Source organism: Petromyzon marinus, chromosome 32, assembly GCF_048934315.1.
Source record: "Petromyzon marinus isolate PM22_M1 ecotype Great Lakes invasive population chromosome 32, UKy_Petmar_22M1.pri1.0, whole genome shotgun sequence".
Lineage (NCBI taxonomy): Eukaryota > Metazoa > Chordata > Hyperoartia > Petromyzontiformes > Petromyzontidae > Petromyzon > Petromyzon marinus.
The window spans coordinates 9,831,388-9,848,234 of NC_133698.1; the positions used below are offsets into that span (position 1 = coordinate 9,831,388).

The 16,847-nt window shown below is 49.4% G+C and overlaps 1 protein-coding gene across 2 annotated transcripts in view; it reads left to right on the forward strand.

Annotated features, from left to right (window-relative positions):
* IL4R (interleukin 4 receptor) overlaps positions 1 to 16,370 on the forward strand; it is a 34,521-nt gene extending 18,151 nt beyond the window's left edge. For both annotated transcript variants that reach the window (XM_032964329.2, XM_076071271.1), the window contains exons 2-9: positions 1,308 to 1,421; positions 3,943 to 4,087; positions 5,096 to 5,298; positions 5,934 to 6,076; positions 8,686 to 8,839; positions 10,208 to 10,313; positions 11,717 to 11,801; positions 13,134 to 16,370. In XM_032964329.2, the coding sequence (XP_032820220.2) occupies positions 1,343 to 1,421; positions 3,943 to 4,087; positions 5,096 to 5,298; positions 5,934 to 6,076; positions 8,686 to 8,839; positions 10,208 to 10,313; positions 11,717 to 11,801; positions 13,134 to 14,846 (2,628 nt within the window). In that variant the 5' untranslated portion in view covers positions 1,308 to 1,342 and the 3' untranslated portion in view covers positions 14,847 to 16,370. The remainder of the gene's footprint in view (positions 1 to 1,307; positions 1,422 to 3,942; positions 4,088 to 5,095; positions 5,299 to 5,933; positions 6,077 to 8,685; positions 8,840 to 10,207; positions 10,314 to 11,716; positions 11,802 to 13,133) is intronic.
* Positions 16,371 to 16,847: the final 477 nt, after the last annotated feature.

Sequence of the window (16,847 nt, forward strand, 5' to 3'; positions counted from 1 at the left end):
CCACCTTGTGTGCTGCCCTGCAGGCTGCCACCTTGTGTGCTGCCCTGCAGGCTGCCACCTTGTGCTGCCCTGCAGGCTGCCACCTTGTGTGCTGCCCTGCAGGCTGCCACCTTGTGCTGCCCTGCAGGCTGCCACCTTGTGTGCTGCCCTGCAGGCTGCTTGAGCGGCAGCCTTTCGAACTTATCGAACTTATTAGCCACATCAGCGGCTCTGACCTATTAATAAACTTCGCGTTCAAATCCAATAAAATTTGTTTTATACATTTGTGGCGCCCATTGGAAAACATAAACACACTGGATATCTCAGAATATTGAAGTCAGCCCCCCCCCACAGTCAAAATCCTGGCTCCGTCCCTGGCCACACGTACTTGTGGCAAATCATGCAAACACACGTGCTGTAATAATTCAAGGCATTGCCTTTTCTTATACTTCTCAGAATTTTGATACCGGCAAAAAGGTCCCGCAGATATAACTTCACGTGTTAAAATATTCCGGTTCATACTCTTGCCGGGAATGCCGCCGTGCTGTTAATGGTCATCATACCGGACGAGCAATCCAGAGATCGCCGCGATTCAAGCTCATCACTCGACAGTTGAAACCACGTGCAATGCTTCATGAATACCTCTTGCCTCCCCAGCCAGTGCACGTGTAATGTACGCACGTATGTTGAACTTCTTTCGCACCGTACGTAGCCGACGGCGCTAATTAATCGGAGGCGCGGTATATAAGTGGGTACAACGCAGTCGCTCGATCGTAAGGTCGCACGCGGTGGGGTAGAGTACTTCCCCCACCTCTTCCAAAGACATCCGAGGCAGCGTGGAACGGCAGGCCGAAAATACCCTCGCAGAGGAGCTCTTGTCGAGTGGAGGTCCTTCTGGCAGCAATATGCATGTGTGTTGAACTTCTTTCGCACCATACGTAGCCAACCGCTCTAATCGGAGGTGCTGGGGAACGACAACAAACCAAACGCGAAAAGGAGTTCTAAAGAAAATCGTTTTTCAATCTCGATGATTTAAAAGTGCATAGCTCCTAATGGCTTCCTAATATTGTAAGGAAGAGCGTTCCAGACGGCCGCTCAAAGTGTACATGGTGTGTATGCGAGCGTGAGTGCGTATGCGCGAGTGAGCGTGCGAGGGTGAGTGTCTGAAAGGTGAGTTGCGGACGGAAAGCGGTGGCACAACCGGACAATTGCAGGGCCTACACCATCACCCTGTGTAAGTAGTTGACCTACAAGGGGAGACTTCAGTCGTTGCAACGTTTGCCCCTCTCACGTTGTTTGTTTGTCGCTTGCGGTTCCTTTATTCACAGGTTCTTGAGAAGGCCCCCCTCGCTGGGTGGCCGTAATGAGGGGAGCGGGCGACCTCCTCCTCGTGGCTCTGGTATCCCAGCTGACCCTGCGTGCCCTGTCCACGTCGGCAAAGGGTAGGTCCACCGACTTTATCACGTTTACTCTCAGGACATTCAAATTGGTCGGTTTTGGCTCTGAACGGCACCACTCCAAATTTGCACCCCACGGTCCGTGTTCTCCTTACCTTGGCGTGATTTCTAAAGCGCCTCTAATCAAGGCGCTTTACGGATAATTAGTAAACGGTGCAACGTGTAGTAATGTAATGGGTGGAGATGAGGTGAATGAAATAGATGAGAGGAAGCAAATGTGGGGGGGGAGGGGGGGCATAATCTGTGATGCGTAAATTCGGTGAAAAGTAAACCGGTGACGGTAAATGATGCTGATTGGATTGAATGAATGGGTTTAATGAGTGATAACCATATAACGAGAATATGAAGAAGGAACAGTAGCAGTGGTGGTTATGAGGGAGAGATTAAAGGGGGGGTCGTGGGGTGAGCTAGGGAACAATGAGGGAGTTTTGAGTGAGGAGCGGAAAAACTAGAGAGCGAAGGATCCTGAAGAACACCGCCTTTTGGGAAAAATCGCGTTGTAATAAATAACAATACAGGGGTAAAGCACAGTCGGCGATAACGTGTGAGATGCGTACGCAGGCCGAACAAAGACTGAGGCGCGTGGGTAGCGTCTAGAAGCATCCAGCAGCATCCCGCCTTGTGTGACGCTACGTCGAGGCAGCCGTACGACCGCTCGTTTCCTGCTCGCGCGACGTAGTTCCGTTCACTCGATCGCGTTATATCCAAATTCGCATCCGCGTTCATAAAAACGTCTTTTCCTTAACACATTCCTTGCGTTATATCCAATTGGCGTTCTGCAAACACGTGTGGTGTTATAGGAGAACTGACATTCTCGTCACGCCGTTCTTTTTCGCTCCTGTCTCTTTCTTAGTTACATTCACCAGCCCTGCGAATGAGTTTTGTTGGTGTTGTTCTGAAACTTCATACGGATTTGAGCGAGTGATAAATTGTACGAAAAAAAATCACTTCTAAGCGATTGATTTAAGATCCACAATAATAGTACCGTCCGTTCTGCGAAATATCATCGCGTCGTGATATAACGTTGCTCGTTTAAAAGTTATTACATGTTTAACTTCCTCATGAATATTAACGATCGTTTAAACTTCACAAGAATAATTCGAGCTCTAAAAAAATATTAACTATGGCCCCTTAAATTAGTGCTTTGTAAAACGTTTTCCAGAATAATAATATAATTGACGTGGCGATTAAATGACATGATTTTCTGACAGCGCTCGCGTAAGAAGCGTTATAGTTTGTAAAGTTACAATGATTTGAATAACCATGGCAGGCTTCTGCTGAGTTAACTGCAGTGGAGTAGCTTTTGAGCAATCTTCATTCATATTTCGAGTACAGTACATCAACAGCACAACATCAGGATGACAGAAATTTGAAATACAGTTACGAAGTTAAGGTAAAATAATATCTCCGTCGTCACCATGTCGTGAAACGTAACGTTGTGTCGTCAAAGATTAAATCATGGCAGCCCTATGAGTAACTTAACCCAGAATGTGAAAACCACACCAACCGGTGGACGATTTATTGTTGTTGATTTTTAGATTTGTTTTCAATCTTGACTTACAGCTTTCGTGACTGCAGGAATTCATATTCTTTGGGTCTTTCGGTAAAGTCACATAGATAGGTTCAAATTAATAAAAATGTATTTGAATTAGTTTTGGCGTAGTTATTTTGTTTAATTTCTTTTTATCAATTTGAACCTATCTACGTGACTTTTACCGAAAGACCCAAACAATATTTGTTTTCAATCGTAACAACAATAAATACATCAACAAAAGGTGTCAACTACAATTTTCTCACTTTTGTCATAATAAATTGATTTATATTTTACGAGGCCTTTGTCAATCTACTGCTGTTTGCAGGCCTCTTCCCACACCCAGTTGGTAATGTTGGTTGTTTGGTTGAGGGTCGAGACCCAGGATCGGTTCACACATCATTCGCTACTGATGTTGTCTCTGGCCAGGAATCAAACTCAGGTCACCTTGGCTCCATGGTGCAGTCTGCTAAGCACCACCACCACCACCACACCCCCCTCCTCCAATAAATATATTACGTGCAAATGTTTGACTGCATATTCCAATTCCTGATACAGTTTTAACGTAACATTTTGCACTTCGATCTGCCAGTCGTGAGGCACGCGTGCGTGCGTGCTCTACTGGTGGAACGGTGGTGCAGTGGTTAGCGCGCAGCGCTACGAAGCCATACACCTGAGTTAGATTCACGGCCACGGCTAACACGGGTGGACGAATGATATCAAAACCGGTGTCGGGTCTTTCCTTCCCCTGGTTGATTCAGTCTTCAACGTAGTATCTGGCGCGGCGTGTATAAAACATAAGCGCTGGGGGTAGACGATGCATCTGGCGGCGTGGTTTTTCGGCCACGCCAACGCCCCGGTGTTGCGCTGCTCGTAAACAGAACGAGCCTCAAACCAGCCCGCTGACGGCTACGCGGGGAGCGAGATCGACGGGGGAATCTGTGTCGTGCGCCCTTGTCGTTGTGTGACCTCCAGGCCACGAGGGTGTGCACGCAACACACGTGTCGTGTTCGTCTGAAAATGTCAACTTGACCTGGGATGCCCGGTGCACGTGGACACCGGGACGTGACGCCAAAGCATCGAACGTCACGTACAGAGTCTCCTTTTTAGACCATCGAAGGTAAAAAGGGAGTGCATTTAATTATAATGTGTGCCCTGTATTCATGAATTGCACCATTTGAAGTTGCGGCGATCGTTTCAGCATTTTGCTCCCACTGGCGTTCCAATCTGTTACGTGGAAATCAACGTGAAATTGGCAACCTGCTGACCTCTCTTTGGCTACGTTGAAATGATCATTTAGACCTTATCCCCCAAACCTTGCACATCACGAGCTTTCAATTGACTCCTCGTCCATTGCAATCGCTCGAACAGACTAGGAAGAGTCCTCTCTCGATAAAGAAGCACGCCTGAGATAGATACATAATGAATATATGCGTAATGTTAATATATTTACAGTAGACTCTTGATTATCCGCGTGCGGTTTATCCGATTTGCGGACAAAACCGCACACCTGACATTTTAACATAAATGAATAACTCATGGATTTTCACTTAAGCTCAAATTAATAATCTAAAAACAGTTAAACATTGTTATTCTTCGAAATGTTTATTACAACTCTCGTGCTTAAACAGAACAAATATGTGCTCTGGTAAATCCGAAATCCACGTGATTGCCGCTACAGTACAGTAGTTGCATATCTCTACAACAGTGGGCAGAGTTTGATTGACGTTGATTGGCGTGGCTCTGCTGTCATCCACTTAGTGGACCGAGTCTTTTGCGCGGGCGAAGGAAAGTGTCATCACTGAGCATGCGCATCGATCGCCCGATCGCCAGTATTTGTTCATTAACAAACTCAAATTTTTCAACGTGAACATGTCAACCTATATTCGTGGTTTTTGGCATAGAGATCCGTGTAAAATGTTTTTTTTAATTATCCGCGATTTTGAATTATCCGTGGACGTTCTCACCGACATTATAACGGATAATCGAGAGTCTGCTGTTTTTTGAATTAAGAGCGTCATTTCCATACTGGAATGTCACAGTTTTACTGCCATACGTGAATACGACGTTATTGAGGAAGTATACTCGCACGTTCTCGTTCATTCCGCTCACCCCTCCGTCCTTTAAGGAAAGCGATCCTCTCGTGCAAGTGCGAAGATGATGCGTCTGTGGCCGGCGGCAATAAGGGCTGCTGGGACCACTGCCAAATCAGCAAATATAATGGAAGTTCCAGCTCAATAGAATTCGTGAGCGTGGCGCCTTGGAGCAATGGAGCGAGCGAGAAGCAGCTGGACGGTGACAGTGACCACCCCTTCAACCTATGCAGATACAGTGGGTACCGTTCACTCATTTTATAGCTTATATACGCATCTGTGTACGCATGTTGAGCTTCTTTCGCGCCGTACGTAGCCAACCGTGCTAGTCGGGAGGTGCGCAGGGGGAAGAACAACAAAATATACGCGATAAACTGTTTTAAAGAAATGAGTTTTAAATCTAGATTTAAAAGTGCATAGCTCCAGTGGCTTCCTAATATACGAGGGAAGAGCGTTCCAGACGGCCGCAGAAGCGCACCCGAAAATGCGCGATGCGGTAACCGTCTTTGTTCGATGGCAGCCCAAAAGCCGCTGCTGCTGCGAGGATGACCGGATGATCACTCATCGTATCTGCCTGAACTTTACAATTCTTATGCGTTTGGCGTGTTTTGTCTGGGCTAATTCCCCAATAGCAACACAACTCTATGCTACTCCTTGCTGAAGTTGTTTGCGTCTTTGACCGTCTTGACATGAGTCATAGTCCCTCTCCCCCCACCTGTAATGTCCGGACGCACAGAGAAAGTTTGAGCATGCTCTCAGCCTTATTTGAAAAGCTTAATAAAGTATGTCGAACGTTTGGTGAACGATGTGACGTGCGACAGGCTGCGTGTGCATGTCGAGATTCTAATGCGGGAATATTCAATTTCATTGCAGTCATTCCGAGCTCCCCAACTGGTTTACGAGTGGAAAAAACCGACAACATGATGTACAGAGTGTCATGGAATGAAAAACAGGGGTTACATGTCCCTCATAATTATGAGGTCAGCTACCAAGAGGCCCCAAACGGGAAGTGGAAGGTAAACAACTACAAGTACTCACACTGTCAATGGCTGTGGTACGATGAACACCTGTTTAATTACTGACGGTTACTCTGCAATCGATCGGTGGCTTGCTTCTGGTTGGGTGTAAAAGTGTGGCCGCTCACACCTCTTTTAAGAATATCCGGCCAACGTAGAAGAGTAGGCCAAACACCGCTCGGGAGAGAAAGGGACGTTTTTGTTTTAGAGCTCCCTGCTGTGGGATAGCCCTTCTACCCAGCAGCGCTGCGAATGAGCAATTGCAGGGCTGCGCCTTGTGATATTAAAAACCCTTTGGCCCGATTTTGTTTTCATCCATCGCCCGTTGCGGTCTCTCGGCACGTGCATCCCTCGTCCCGTCGTGCAGTCTGAAAGTTTGTTTAGGATCTTTTGGATTGTTCGCGACATCGATTCCAAGTCGCCCGCGTACATGATAGGAACAACTGACGAGGAACGTCGCCCCCCCCCCCTCCTCCACCCTCCTCGTACAGGCAGGATAATGTCCACTTGCCAGGGACGGCGCTGCATACGGTGAGGGAAAAAAGTAATTGATCCTCTGTTGATTTTGTACGTTTGCCCACTGACAAGGAAATGATCAGTCTATAATTTTCATGGTAGGTTTATTTGAACAGTGAGAGACAGAATAACAACAAAAAAATCCAGAAAAACGCATTTCAAAAATGTTATAAATTGATTTGCATTTTAATGAGGGAAATAAGTATTTGACCCCTCTGCAAAACATGACTTAGTACTTGGTGGCAAAACCCTTGTTGGCAATCACAGAGGTCAGACGTTTCTTGTAGTTGGCCACCAGGTTTGCACACATCTCAGGAGGGATTTTGTCCCATTCTTTGCAGATCTTCTCCAAGTCATTAAGGTTTCAAGGCTGATGTTTGGCAACTCGAACCCTCAGCTCCCTCCACAGATTTTCTATGGGATTAAGGTCTGGAGACTGGCTAGGCCACTCCAGGACCTTAATGTGCTTCTTCTTGAGCCACTCCTTTGTTGCCTTGGCCGTGTGTTTTGGGTCATTGTCATGCTGGAATACCCATCCACGACCCATTTTCAATGCCCTGGCTGAGGGAAGGAGGTTCTCACCCAATATTTGACAGTACATGGCCCCATCCATCGTCCCTTTAATGCGGTGAAGTTGTCCTGTCCCCTTAGCAGAAAAACACCCCCAAAGCATAATGTTTCCACCTCCATGTTTGATGGTGGGGATGGTGTTCTTGGGGTCACAGGCAGCATTCCTCCTCCTCCAAACACGGCGAGTTGAGTTGATGCCAAAGAGCTCCATTTTGGTCTCATCTGACCACAACACTTTCACCCAGTTGTCCTCTGAATCATTCAGATGTTCATTGGCAAACTTCAGACGGGCATGTATATGTGCTTTCTTGAGCAGGGGGACCTTGCGGGCGCTGCAGGATTTCAGTCCTTCACGGCATAGTGTGTTACCAATTGTTTTTTTGGTGACTATGGTCCCAGCTGCCTTGAGATCATTGACTAGATCCTCCCGTGTAGTTCTGGGCTGATTCCTCACCATTCTTCTGATCATTGCAACTCCACGAGGAGAGATCTTGCATGGAACCCCAGGCCGAGGGAGATTGACAGTTCTTTTGTGTTTCTTCCATTTGCGAATAATCGCACCAACTGTTGTCATCTTCTCACCAAGCTGCTTGGCAATGGTCTTGTAGCCCATTCCAGCCTTGTGTAGGTCTACAATCTTGTCCCTGACATCCTTGGAGAGCTCTTTGGTCTTGGCCATTGTGGAGAGTTTGGAATCTGATTGATTGATTGCTTATGTGGACAGGTGTCTTTTATACAGGTAACAAGCTGAGATTAGGAGCACTCCCTTTAAGAGTGTGCTCCTAATCTCAGCTCGTTACCTGTATAAAAGACACCTGGGAGCCAGAAATCTTTCTGATTGAGAGGGGGTCAAATACTTATTTCCCTCATTAAAATACAAATCAATTTATAACATTTTTGACATGCATTTTTCTGGATTTTTCTTGTTGTTATTCTGTCTCTCACTGTTCAAATAAACCTACCATTAAAATTATAGACTGATCATTTCTTTGTCAGTGGGCAAACGTACAAAATCAGCAGGGGATCAAATACTTTTTATCCCTCACTGTATCCCTTGCGTAGGGACAAGCTGCCATTCGGCGTCCCCTAGGGTCCCCCCCAGGGTCCCCCCCAGGGTCCCATAGGGTCCTCCCCCTAGGACCCCCCCCCCAGGCTCCCCTAGGGTCCCCCCCCAGGGTCCCCTAGGGTCCCCCCCAGGGTCCCCCCCAGGGTCCCCTAGGGTCCTCCCCCTAGGGTCCCCTAGAGTCCTCCCCCTAGCCCCCCCCCAGGGATCCCCTAGGGTCCTCCCCCTACGGTCCAGGAGGGGGGGGGGAGTCCCCCTGGCTAGATTAATTGTGGCCGTTTTTGCGTCCGGGATCTTTTACGGGGGTTGTCGAGAGCGGGGCTCGGGATTGTGCGACTACACTCTCTCCGAGGAGTCGTGCCACGTTACGGACGCGCGGCATAAATGCGGTTCTTGTCGCACGGTTCCGCCGTATATTCATTCAAACATCATTGCCGCGTCTGTGACTTGTCGAATGCAGACGATGCGCGAGACCGACATGGGCTACCTGATGTTTAAAAAGAAGCATCTCGGGAGCGGTGGCGACTTCAACTTGCGAGTCCGAGCAGGAATAAGGAACACAACGTTGTACACTGGGCATTGGGGCCCGTGGAGCGCTGTGGTCCAGTTTCAAGGTGATCTCTTTTTAATGATCTATATTAAGAACCCATTTCTTTAGAAATGGGTTTTTGTGTTTAGCTTGTTGTCCTTTTCCCCCACGCCACACACCTCCTATTAGCACGGATGGCTACGTACTGTGAGAAAGAAGTTCAAAATACATACATACAAACCGCACCTCCATGCTAGATTTAATGTGAAATGTACACACTCCGCTACCTTCACTGAAATATTCCCTTTCAAATGCGTGACGATGAGACGTCAAAGTGCCCTGAGATGTCCCTGCGTATCGGGAAAGCGTTATATTCAAAACAAACCGTTATCAATCATCGTGGTGAAGTATGGGCAAAGTACCACCATGATGAGGCCCTCGTACAGCAGTGGATTGATAATGGACTGAAAAATGTGTCATTATCGTGAAGATTACTGTGTGATCATCGCTGTGAAGGCGTAAACATGGCTTAATGTGATATTTTGGTATGTAAATTGCAGTGCCACCTTGCCTTGAGGGTCATTGAGAATTTTGGAAAGTTATAATAGACATCGTCACGAACAAATGCATATGAATAATCTGCATAGTAAGCGGCTGATGTGTATGCATGTTTTTTTTTTCATATTATCATTATCACGTTCTGACCCCGTGCCCCTACTGGACATCTGTGAAAAAAGAGCTTTATAGCTAATCGGATTCCTCCTGTACAAATAGATATTCTGATTCGCATTACCTTTTAATGGTGACATCACCGTCTCCCTTTTGCTCACTTTGTGCCAAGCATTATTTATGAATGTCTGTTTTGTTCGTTTGCCCACTGTTATCCTTCTTACACATTTATACTCATTTGGGTAAAAAACATTTCGCAACATCGCCTCCCTCCCCCCACCTCCTACCGTGAAACTCCTGCAGACGACACCCCGCCTGTGAATCACGTCGCCTCGCTTCCTGAGAGCCTCGCTCTACACTGATGGCGCGATAACCAGTTCCGGATGAAGCCAGTGCGGGGATCTGTAGCATATGATGTTATAAAGGGGCCCTAAATAAAAAAAAACGCACGTAAATATTAAAGCACACATTTTTTGTTACTTGCATAGTATAATAATTGTATTGTTTAATTTGCTATACAGCCAGACAATACGACAAATCGCGAACATTAAACACCCAGTCGTTCATAAAAGTTGAAGGTGGTATAGTACTATAGTAATAGAGCAAGTGCAGAATCACTGAACCGGAATTGATAGCTCGAAAGCATTTAGCGTGGGGCCCTCGAAAGTGCGGGGCCTCGTAGCTACTAAATGTGTAGCTACTTTTGCTACTAGGATAATCCGGCACTGGCGATAACCAACGTGCACTCATTGCATCTTTTGATTTGTTTGCGGTGTGTGCTCAGTCCCGGTTACTGATGAAGGCTCGCCGTTTGCTTTGGTGATTACCATCTTCGCCTGCCTCATCGTCCTCGGAGTATTGTCGGTGATGTGTCTCGTTTCTCGCAAGAGGTAAGAAGAAGCGGTGGCACAGATGCCAAGACTGACGATTTTTGTGCAAAAAAACCCTTTTAAGCCAGTACCGATTTTCAAATAGAAAATTGTGTCGTGGCATTTCTTTCCCCCAAAGGTTTTATTTTTATTTCATAATTAGCCTACTGCGTAAATAGGTAGGCTTGGCAAGTGTGCCACAGTGCAGTGGTGCTGGGTCTGATTGTGACTGTTTAATATGAGCCCATAACATTTTTGCTCATGTCCATTTGAATGTGGCTGATGATGACTCTTGAACAAAGTCAGTAAATGCCCTCACGAACAACTTTTCTATGAACAACACACCCATATAGCTAAATCAGCTCAAGCCTCCCGTAAATCACGTGACTACTGCGTGGCCACCCCCACTCTGAACCCCTCTCCCCGCCCACTGTGAAAATGGACGCTGCTCCGTACAGCAGCAGCAGCAGAAGCGCCGATGCCCTGATGCAGCCTCTCCCTCCTCCCTTTGCTCTCATTTCTCTGTTCCTTTCCCTCTCGTCCCCCGTTCCTCCTCTTCTTCTCTCTTCTCTCTCCCGTTCCTTTCTCTTTTTCCATGACAATATATTGTTGACTCTACCTCCCCTTCCCGTGGTGTGACATGGGTAACAAGTAGTAGCTAGTTAATACCATGTGTTTGGACTTCGTTATACCCTTGATCAACCATCAGCAATGCGCCCTTTTGCGACGCTCCCCGTCGTTAACCCCACACTGAGCAGCGCGGTGAAAAATTGTCGAATAACCTCACACGGCTCATATGGCCCTCATCCGGCAGTGACACAAGGTCTACGCATGCATTTGCACCTTGTACTGCAGAATAAAGTGTATACTGCATAAACTACACGTGCAGCACTTCCTTAGTTATATTTCACCAATGTGACGGACAAAATCATTCCTGTGCAAGCACATGGCAGTTATTATGCGCAGTAAGTGTATTCAGTGGCAACACTCATTAGGAATCCGCAGCATGCTTTGCATTTCAGGATGTGCATCACCGTTCTTGCACGTTCCGCACATGGCCTTGCGATGGTCACCACATACCGAAGTGCCTGCCACAGAGTCGGCACTCTCCGATTAGCACGGTTGCCTGCGTACAGAGCGAAAGAAGTTCAACGTACATATATACAGGACCGGTTCAGATAATCATCACTGGTGGTGGCTGTGAGCGTGAATCGAACTTGGGTCATCGGGTTCGTAGCGCAGCGCGCTAACCGCTGCAGCACCACCGCTTCCCACACACGTGCACGCATGCGGGCGCGTGTGTGCACGTGTGTTCTTGCGTATATACCGCACACGCTATCCAACGCAGATGTTTTACTGCTCGACACGAATCTGGATCCGTCTCTCCCTCCACATCCATCTCCGCCATCTGTGTTCGTCCACAGGCTGAAGAAGGAGTTTTGGCCGAATATCCCCAACTTCGAACCGTTCATCACGAACATCTTGGAAGGCGACGATCTCCGTTTTCAGGTAACTGGAGCGCGACGGCTCATCTTCACTCGTGCCGTCATTTTTTGCTTTTGCCGAATGGCACCCCCTCTCTCTCTCTTGAGGATACCCTGGCACGCTTTGGCGCTGCCTGCCTGCACTGACTGTCCCTGGGGCTCGCCACAGGGGCGAACTGTTAACTACATTGGCTGCTATGCAGGAGGTCGTGGGTCCATACCGAACGCTGAAGCCTCTTTATTTGGAGTTTGCGTGTTCTCCCATTGGTTGCGTAAAAATGTATCCGGATCCTCCGGTTTTTCCCTCCACATTTAGAATCGACGTGCGGATTTGGCTGCGATAACTTTACACGTGATGATGAGCCACTTCGTTGAGCTATCATTTGTGATAGCCAGGTCGCATCTGAAAAAGAGCTGTAAAGTGGGCCTTACCTGGTAAAATAAAATAGTTTTTTAAATAGCTTACTATAATAACAATGTCAACTTGTAGCGCGTTGCCACACAGTATTCCCTTGCTCTCGAAGAGAGGGAGGGAGGGAGAGCGACTTGGAGGCACGAGGAATCACAGACAAGTGGGAAAGGCAGCAGCCAGGCGGTGAGCCGGCGCTACCAACAATTGTCCAAGCTCTATGGTCCTCTACATATTTTTTAAAATAATTTCGGCCAATTAATGAGTGTTCGCACGTGGGGGGGGGGGGGGGGGGGAAATCAGAGCACCCGGAGAAATCCCACGCATGCGAGGGGGCAACGCTCTATCCCGGTGCTGATGGAGACAGGGGTGACACCCATCATTTTCCATGCCGCCTTGTCCTGGCGTGCCAGCGAACGGTGCCTCGACGCCCACGGGAAGGAGGCAGTTTGGCAGCATCGGTGCGATCCACCAACCCCCTCCCGCCTTCACAGGCGTTCGCCATCGGTTGCTGCATCCCGGGCTGTGCCACGGCGTTCCGTCTCTCTCTCTCTCTGCAGCGTTAACCTGCCCTGACCCCTCCGTCCCTAATTCCCCTTCTACCCGAATGTACAATGTGGTCCGCATGACTTGTGACCCACAATTAATTGACTCCCCCCCCCCACCGCCCACAATTTTTTTTCCCCCTTCGCTTATTGATTTCTGCTTTCACATCCGTTGGTATGTGAAAATATTAAGAAGTTTTGGAGAACTAAACGGGGGTCACAACACATCTGGACCACCCTGCACTTTGCTCCGATTGCGTGTCGATGCTGCGAACGTTGGCCCTGTCGCTGCGACGTCTCACGAGCTTCAGCTGGGCTTGCCATCGCTTTTATTTAACGGCGTTTGAGCGGCGGTGAGAACGGTTCGCCATTGTGACTCTTGCAGCTCTCTCTCATTCCGTAGCTCTTCCAGCATAAGAAGCCTCAAGGCTGGATCGTTGAAGACCAGGCCCCAAGTAAAGTGGAAGTGGTCTCGGAGGTGGAAGTGAACGGTGCGGAGAAGCTGTCCGGTCTCCCGGTGCCTCTGCCTCACCACCTCAGTCATCTCCAACATATACAAGTCCGATACAGCAGCATCGCGCGCCCTAAAAAGACAATGCCGCTCTTCACCATCGTGCCGCGCCTATTGGAAAAGGACATCGCCGGTCCGCCGGGGGGGTGGCTTCACTGCGCTGCCGAAGCGACTCTGCTGGACGGCACCGGGCAGCGTCGTCCGCTCGCCGCCACGGCCCCCGACGGGGAACGGAAGCGCGCCTCCCTTCTGCGGCACGTGCCAGAGCACCGACCGTTTCCAGCGGCCTCGCGCGAGTCAAACTACGCCGGCGGCGGCGACACCGACGACGACACCGACGACGACGACGCGACGCCGTACTTTGGCCGCGCCGACGACAAGCTCCCGTTCCTCGACGGGACGCGAGCGGCGCCGTCTCGGGCCGCCGCCCTGGCCGCGCACGGGATCGCCCCGCCGCAGGGGTTTCTGCTGCGCAACGTTGGCCGGGCGCAAGCCTACGACAGGCTCCTGGACGGAGGGGGCTCGCGAGGAGGAGGAGGAGGAGGAGGCTACTCCGTGAGCGGCGCGAGTGGCGCCGACGACTACGTCTCCCCCTCGGCGCTTTGGAGGGAAGACGTTCGACCGATTCTCGGCTTCGGCGACGCGGGCGCTGCCGGCCTCGTCGTCTCGGTAAGCGCGGCTGCGTCGTCTGAAATGGCAACCGCTGTGGAGGGTAATGGCGCAAACGGCGGGTTAAAATACGTGACCTTGATTCACAACTTGATGCCCTTGAGTAGCGACGGACGGCTTGATCGCCGCTCTGGCTGCGTGGAATTTGAAGAGCGGCTTTCATCGTCCGATTACTGCAGGGAAGCTTTCCTGTCTGGCCCAGAATGCAAAATGACAAACTGTGGCAGCGAGCTTTGCCAAAGCGTCAAGGATGACATTGCGGCTGAAATAAGAACCGCAACGTCAAATTACCACGAGCGGCAAAGGTTGCCACCGCTTGAAGAGGTGGCCAGCAGCGGACAGGTTGAATCGTGCGCCTTCAGTTACGGCGTCGAAATGCACAACGGGTACGTTTCGGAGGCGGCAGCGTTTGACTGCGCTTCGGGAATCGTGCGAGCGGGCGACGCCCCGCAGTACATCCGCATGGAGACGGCGCCACGGCTCGAAACGGGGCAGCTCGCGCCCGGACGCGCGGACGGCGGCGTCGAGGAGCTCGCCGGAGGTCGCCCGGCGCTCGCCTCCGACGACCCCAAGGGCCTCGCCGCGTCGGAGGAGTTCGGCGCCGGCTCCGCGCTGCTCCCTCTGGGCGGCTACGCGTGCGGCTCATTTGCCGCCTCGTTGACTCGGCTCGGCTGCCCCGCGCCGAGTGCGGCGCCCGCAGCGACCGCCGCCCAGTTGTACGCCGACACGGTGGCGATGCAGAGCTACGCGAGTGTGCTGGTGGCGGAATATCCCGGCGCGCACCGCCTTCCGTTTAGGTGTACGGAACAGGCGATGGGCGACTGGGTACCAGGGAATCCCCAGCAGGCTCTGTGCGGCGCCGTCGCATGTTCGGGCGCGCTCCCTCTGGCTCGCGCAGGAGCTGTTGCCACGTGTGGCTACGTCACGCTGCCGTGACTGACGTGACGGATGTTTTTTTTCTCCGGCCCTTTTAGCCACTGTGCTCAGGGAGATTGCCTGTGGAATATCGCAACGGGGAATGGCACGCCGAAATAGACGCTTCGATATAAAACATCGATGTGGAAATTTTTTTTTAAAGGACCAAAAACAATGATGTCTTTTGTTTCGGTGTCTTTTTTTTCCTACATTAAATATTTACAGCAAAGAGCAGTCTAAAATTAATACCCGAGACGGAATAGCCCAGCCGGACTGCTCATTGTCGAAGCTTGTGGGACAGACGGTGGGCGAGCGGGCACCGGACCTTGCCCGTGAGCCCTAGGGCGGTGCCAGTCGCCGATTCAACTGACCCAGGTCACTCGTGCAAATAAGACGCTGCTGGTCTCTCGAGTTCTCACCTGGCTACATGGCGAGATGTTAGCTACCTCGCCTGGTATACAAGAGGTCGTGGATTCGACCCCGACCCTGACACCAGTATATTTGGAGATTGCAGGGTCTCTCTTCCCGTGGTCGTGTGGATTTTTCTCCGGATCCTCCGGTTTTTCCCTCCGTATTTAGAACCAACATCACGCGTTGAGAGTATTTGGCCCCTAGAAATTTCCACGCGATAAGCCACTCCGTTGAGCTATCATTTGTGGCCAGGTCACTTCTGAAAAAGAGCTAAGTGGGTCTTTATTCTTTGGTTCTTTCGGTAAAGTCACGTAGGTGAAAAAATAAAATGAAACTACCGAAAGAACCAAAGAATATGGATCCTTGCAGTCACGAAAAACTTTAAATCTAGAATAAGTGGGTCTTACCTGGTAAAATGAAAAAAGTTTAGTTTACATGACCTGGTGGCGTATGTTGCTCCTGTCACATGGCCTACAATTATTTAATTTGCATAGCCCTTGATCCAGTGCTGGATAAAGGCTAATCCTGGACAATTCTGTCACGGGGTTGCGTGGTAAATCACAACGCTCGTCAGTGCGGGTATTTGGTGACCAGGGGATTGCCCTGGAATGGTTTAAATATTGACTTGCTGCTACAGGTGTTAGCCGTGGCCGGAAATCCAATTCGGGGTTGTTTGTTCAGTTCATAGTGCAGTGTAGAGCAGAAGGTAATGTCAACTTTAAATAAGCATGCTCAGGCAGCAAGAATGTGGACACATTTGCTCGTGGGAATAGTGAAACTAAATATTACGCATCGCATTGCATCTTATGTTCTGTACCGAACTGCAAATATGACATTCATATATTTTATTGTAAATAACAGTGTTGTTCTGTATGAGTGTCTTCTGTTAACACCACACCACACCATTGATAAGGTTTGCGTTTTACATTGAAATAACTGTTTAGCAGTTCTCTGTGTCTATAAACACATCATTGCATACGGCACTGTATGTCTGTGTCCAAATATATATTTTACTTTTTAACATTCCAGTAATCGGTGCTTGATTGTTGTATATGTACTGTAGTCCTGTATTTAAATGTGCATTATATTATTCTATGAATAAAGAACAGATTAGCAGTGCTATACAAGAGTGAATGGTGTACAATCCACGAATATATTTCTATTTGCTGTACAGACCAAACAACAATAAGAGATGCATCAAGACTTTATATTTTGTCATTTTATTTACACATTTCTTCCAAAGTCAGAATATTTACAACAATAAAAATTAAAGATCTTGTCGCCGTCCACAGCCATCGCAGTCGTGGTGGCGCTAAATCCCCTAACACTGGGGGCACGTGGTCCAGCCGCTAGTGTGATGGTGGTGGGGCAGGTTGCGGTTGCTCTGGCAGTACCAGCGATGACGGTGCTTGTGCCACTCACCGCAGCAGGTTGGGCCCCCACACGATGGCCAGGTTCACGCTCGTCACGCCGGTGTTGTCTACATGCGACACCAGGCGCGACAGGTGCCTCATCAGGTACTCCAGGGTCCTGCAACATCAAGAAGCGCATGCCACATTGCCTATGTTAGCGCTTGTGCTGTGTCACGTTCATATGGATCATCCTGCATGT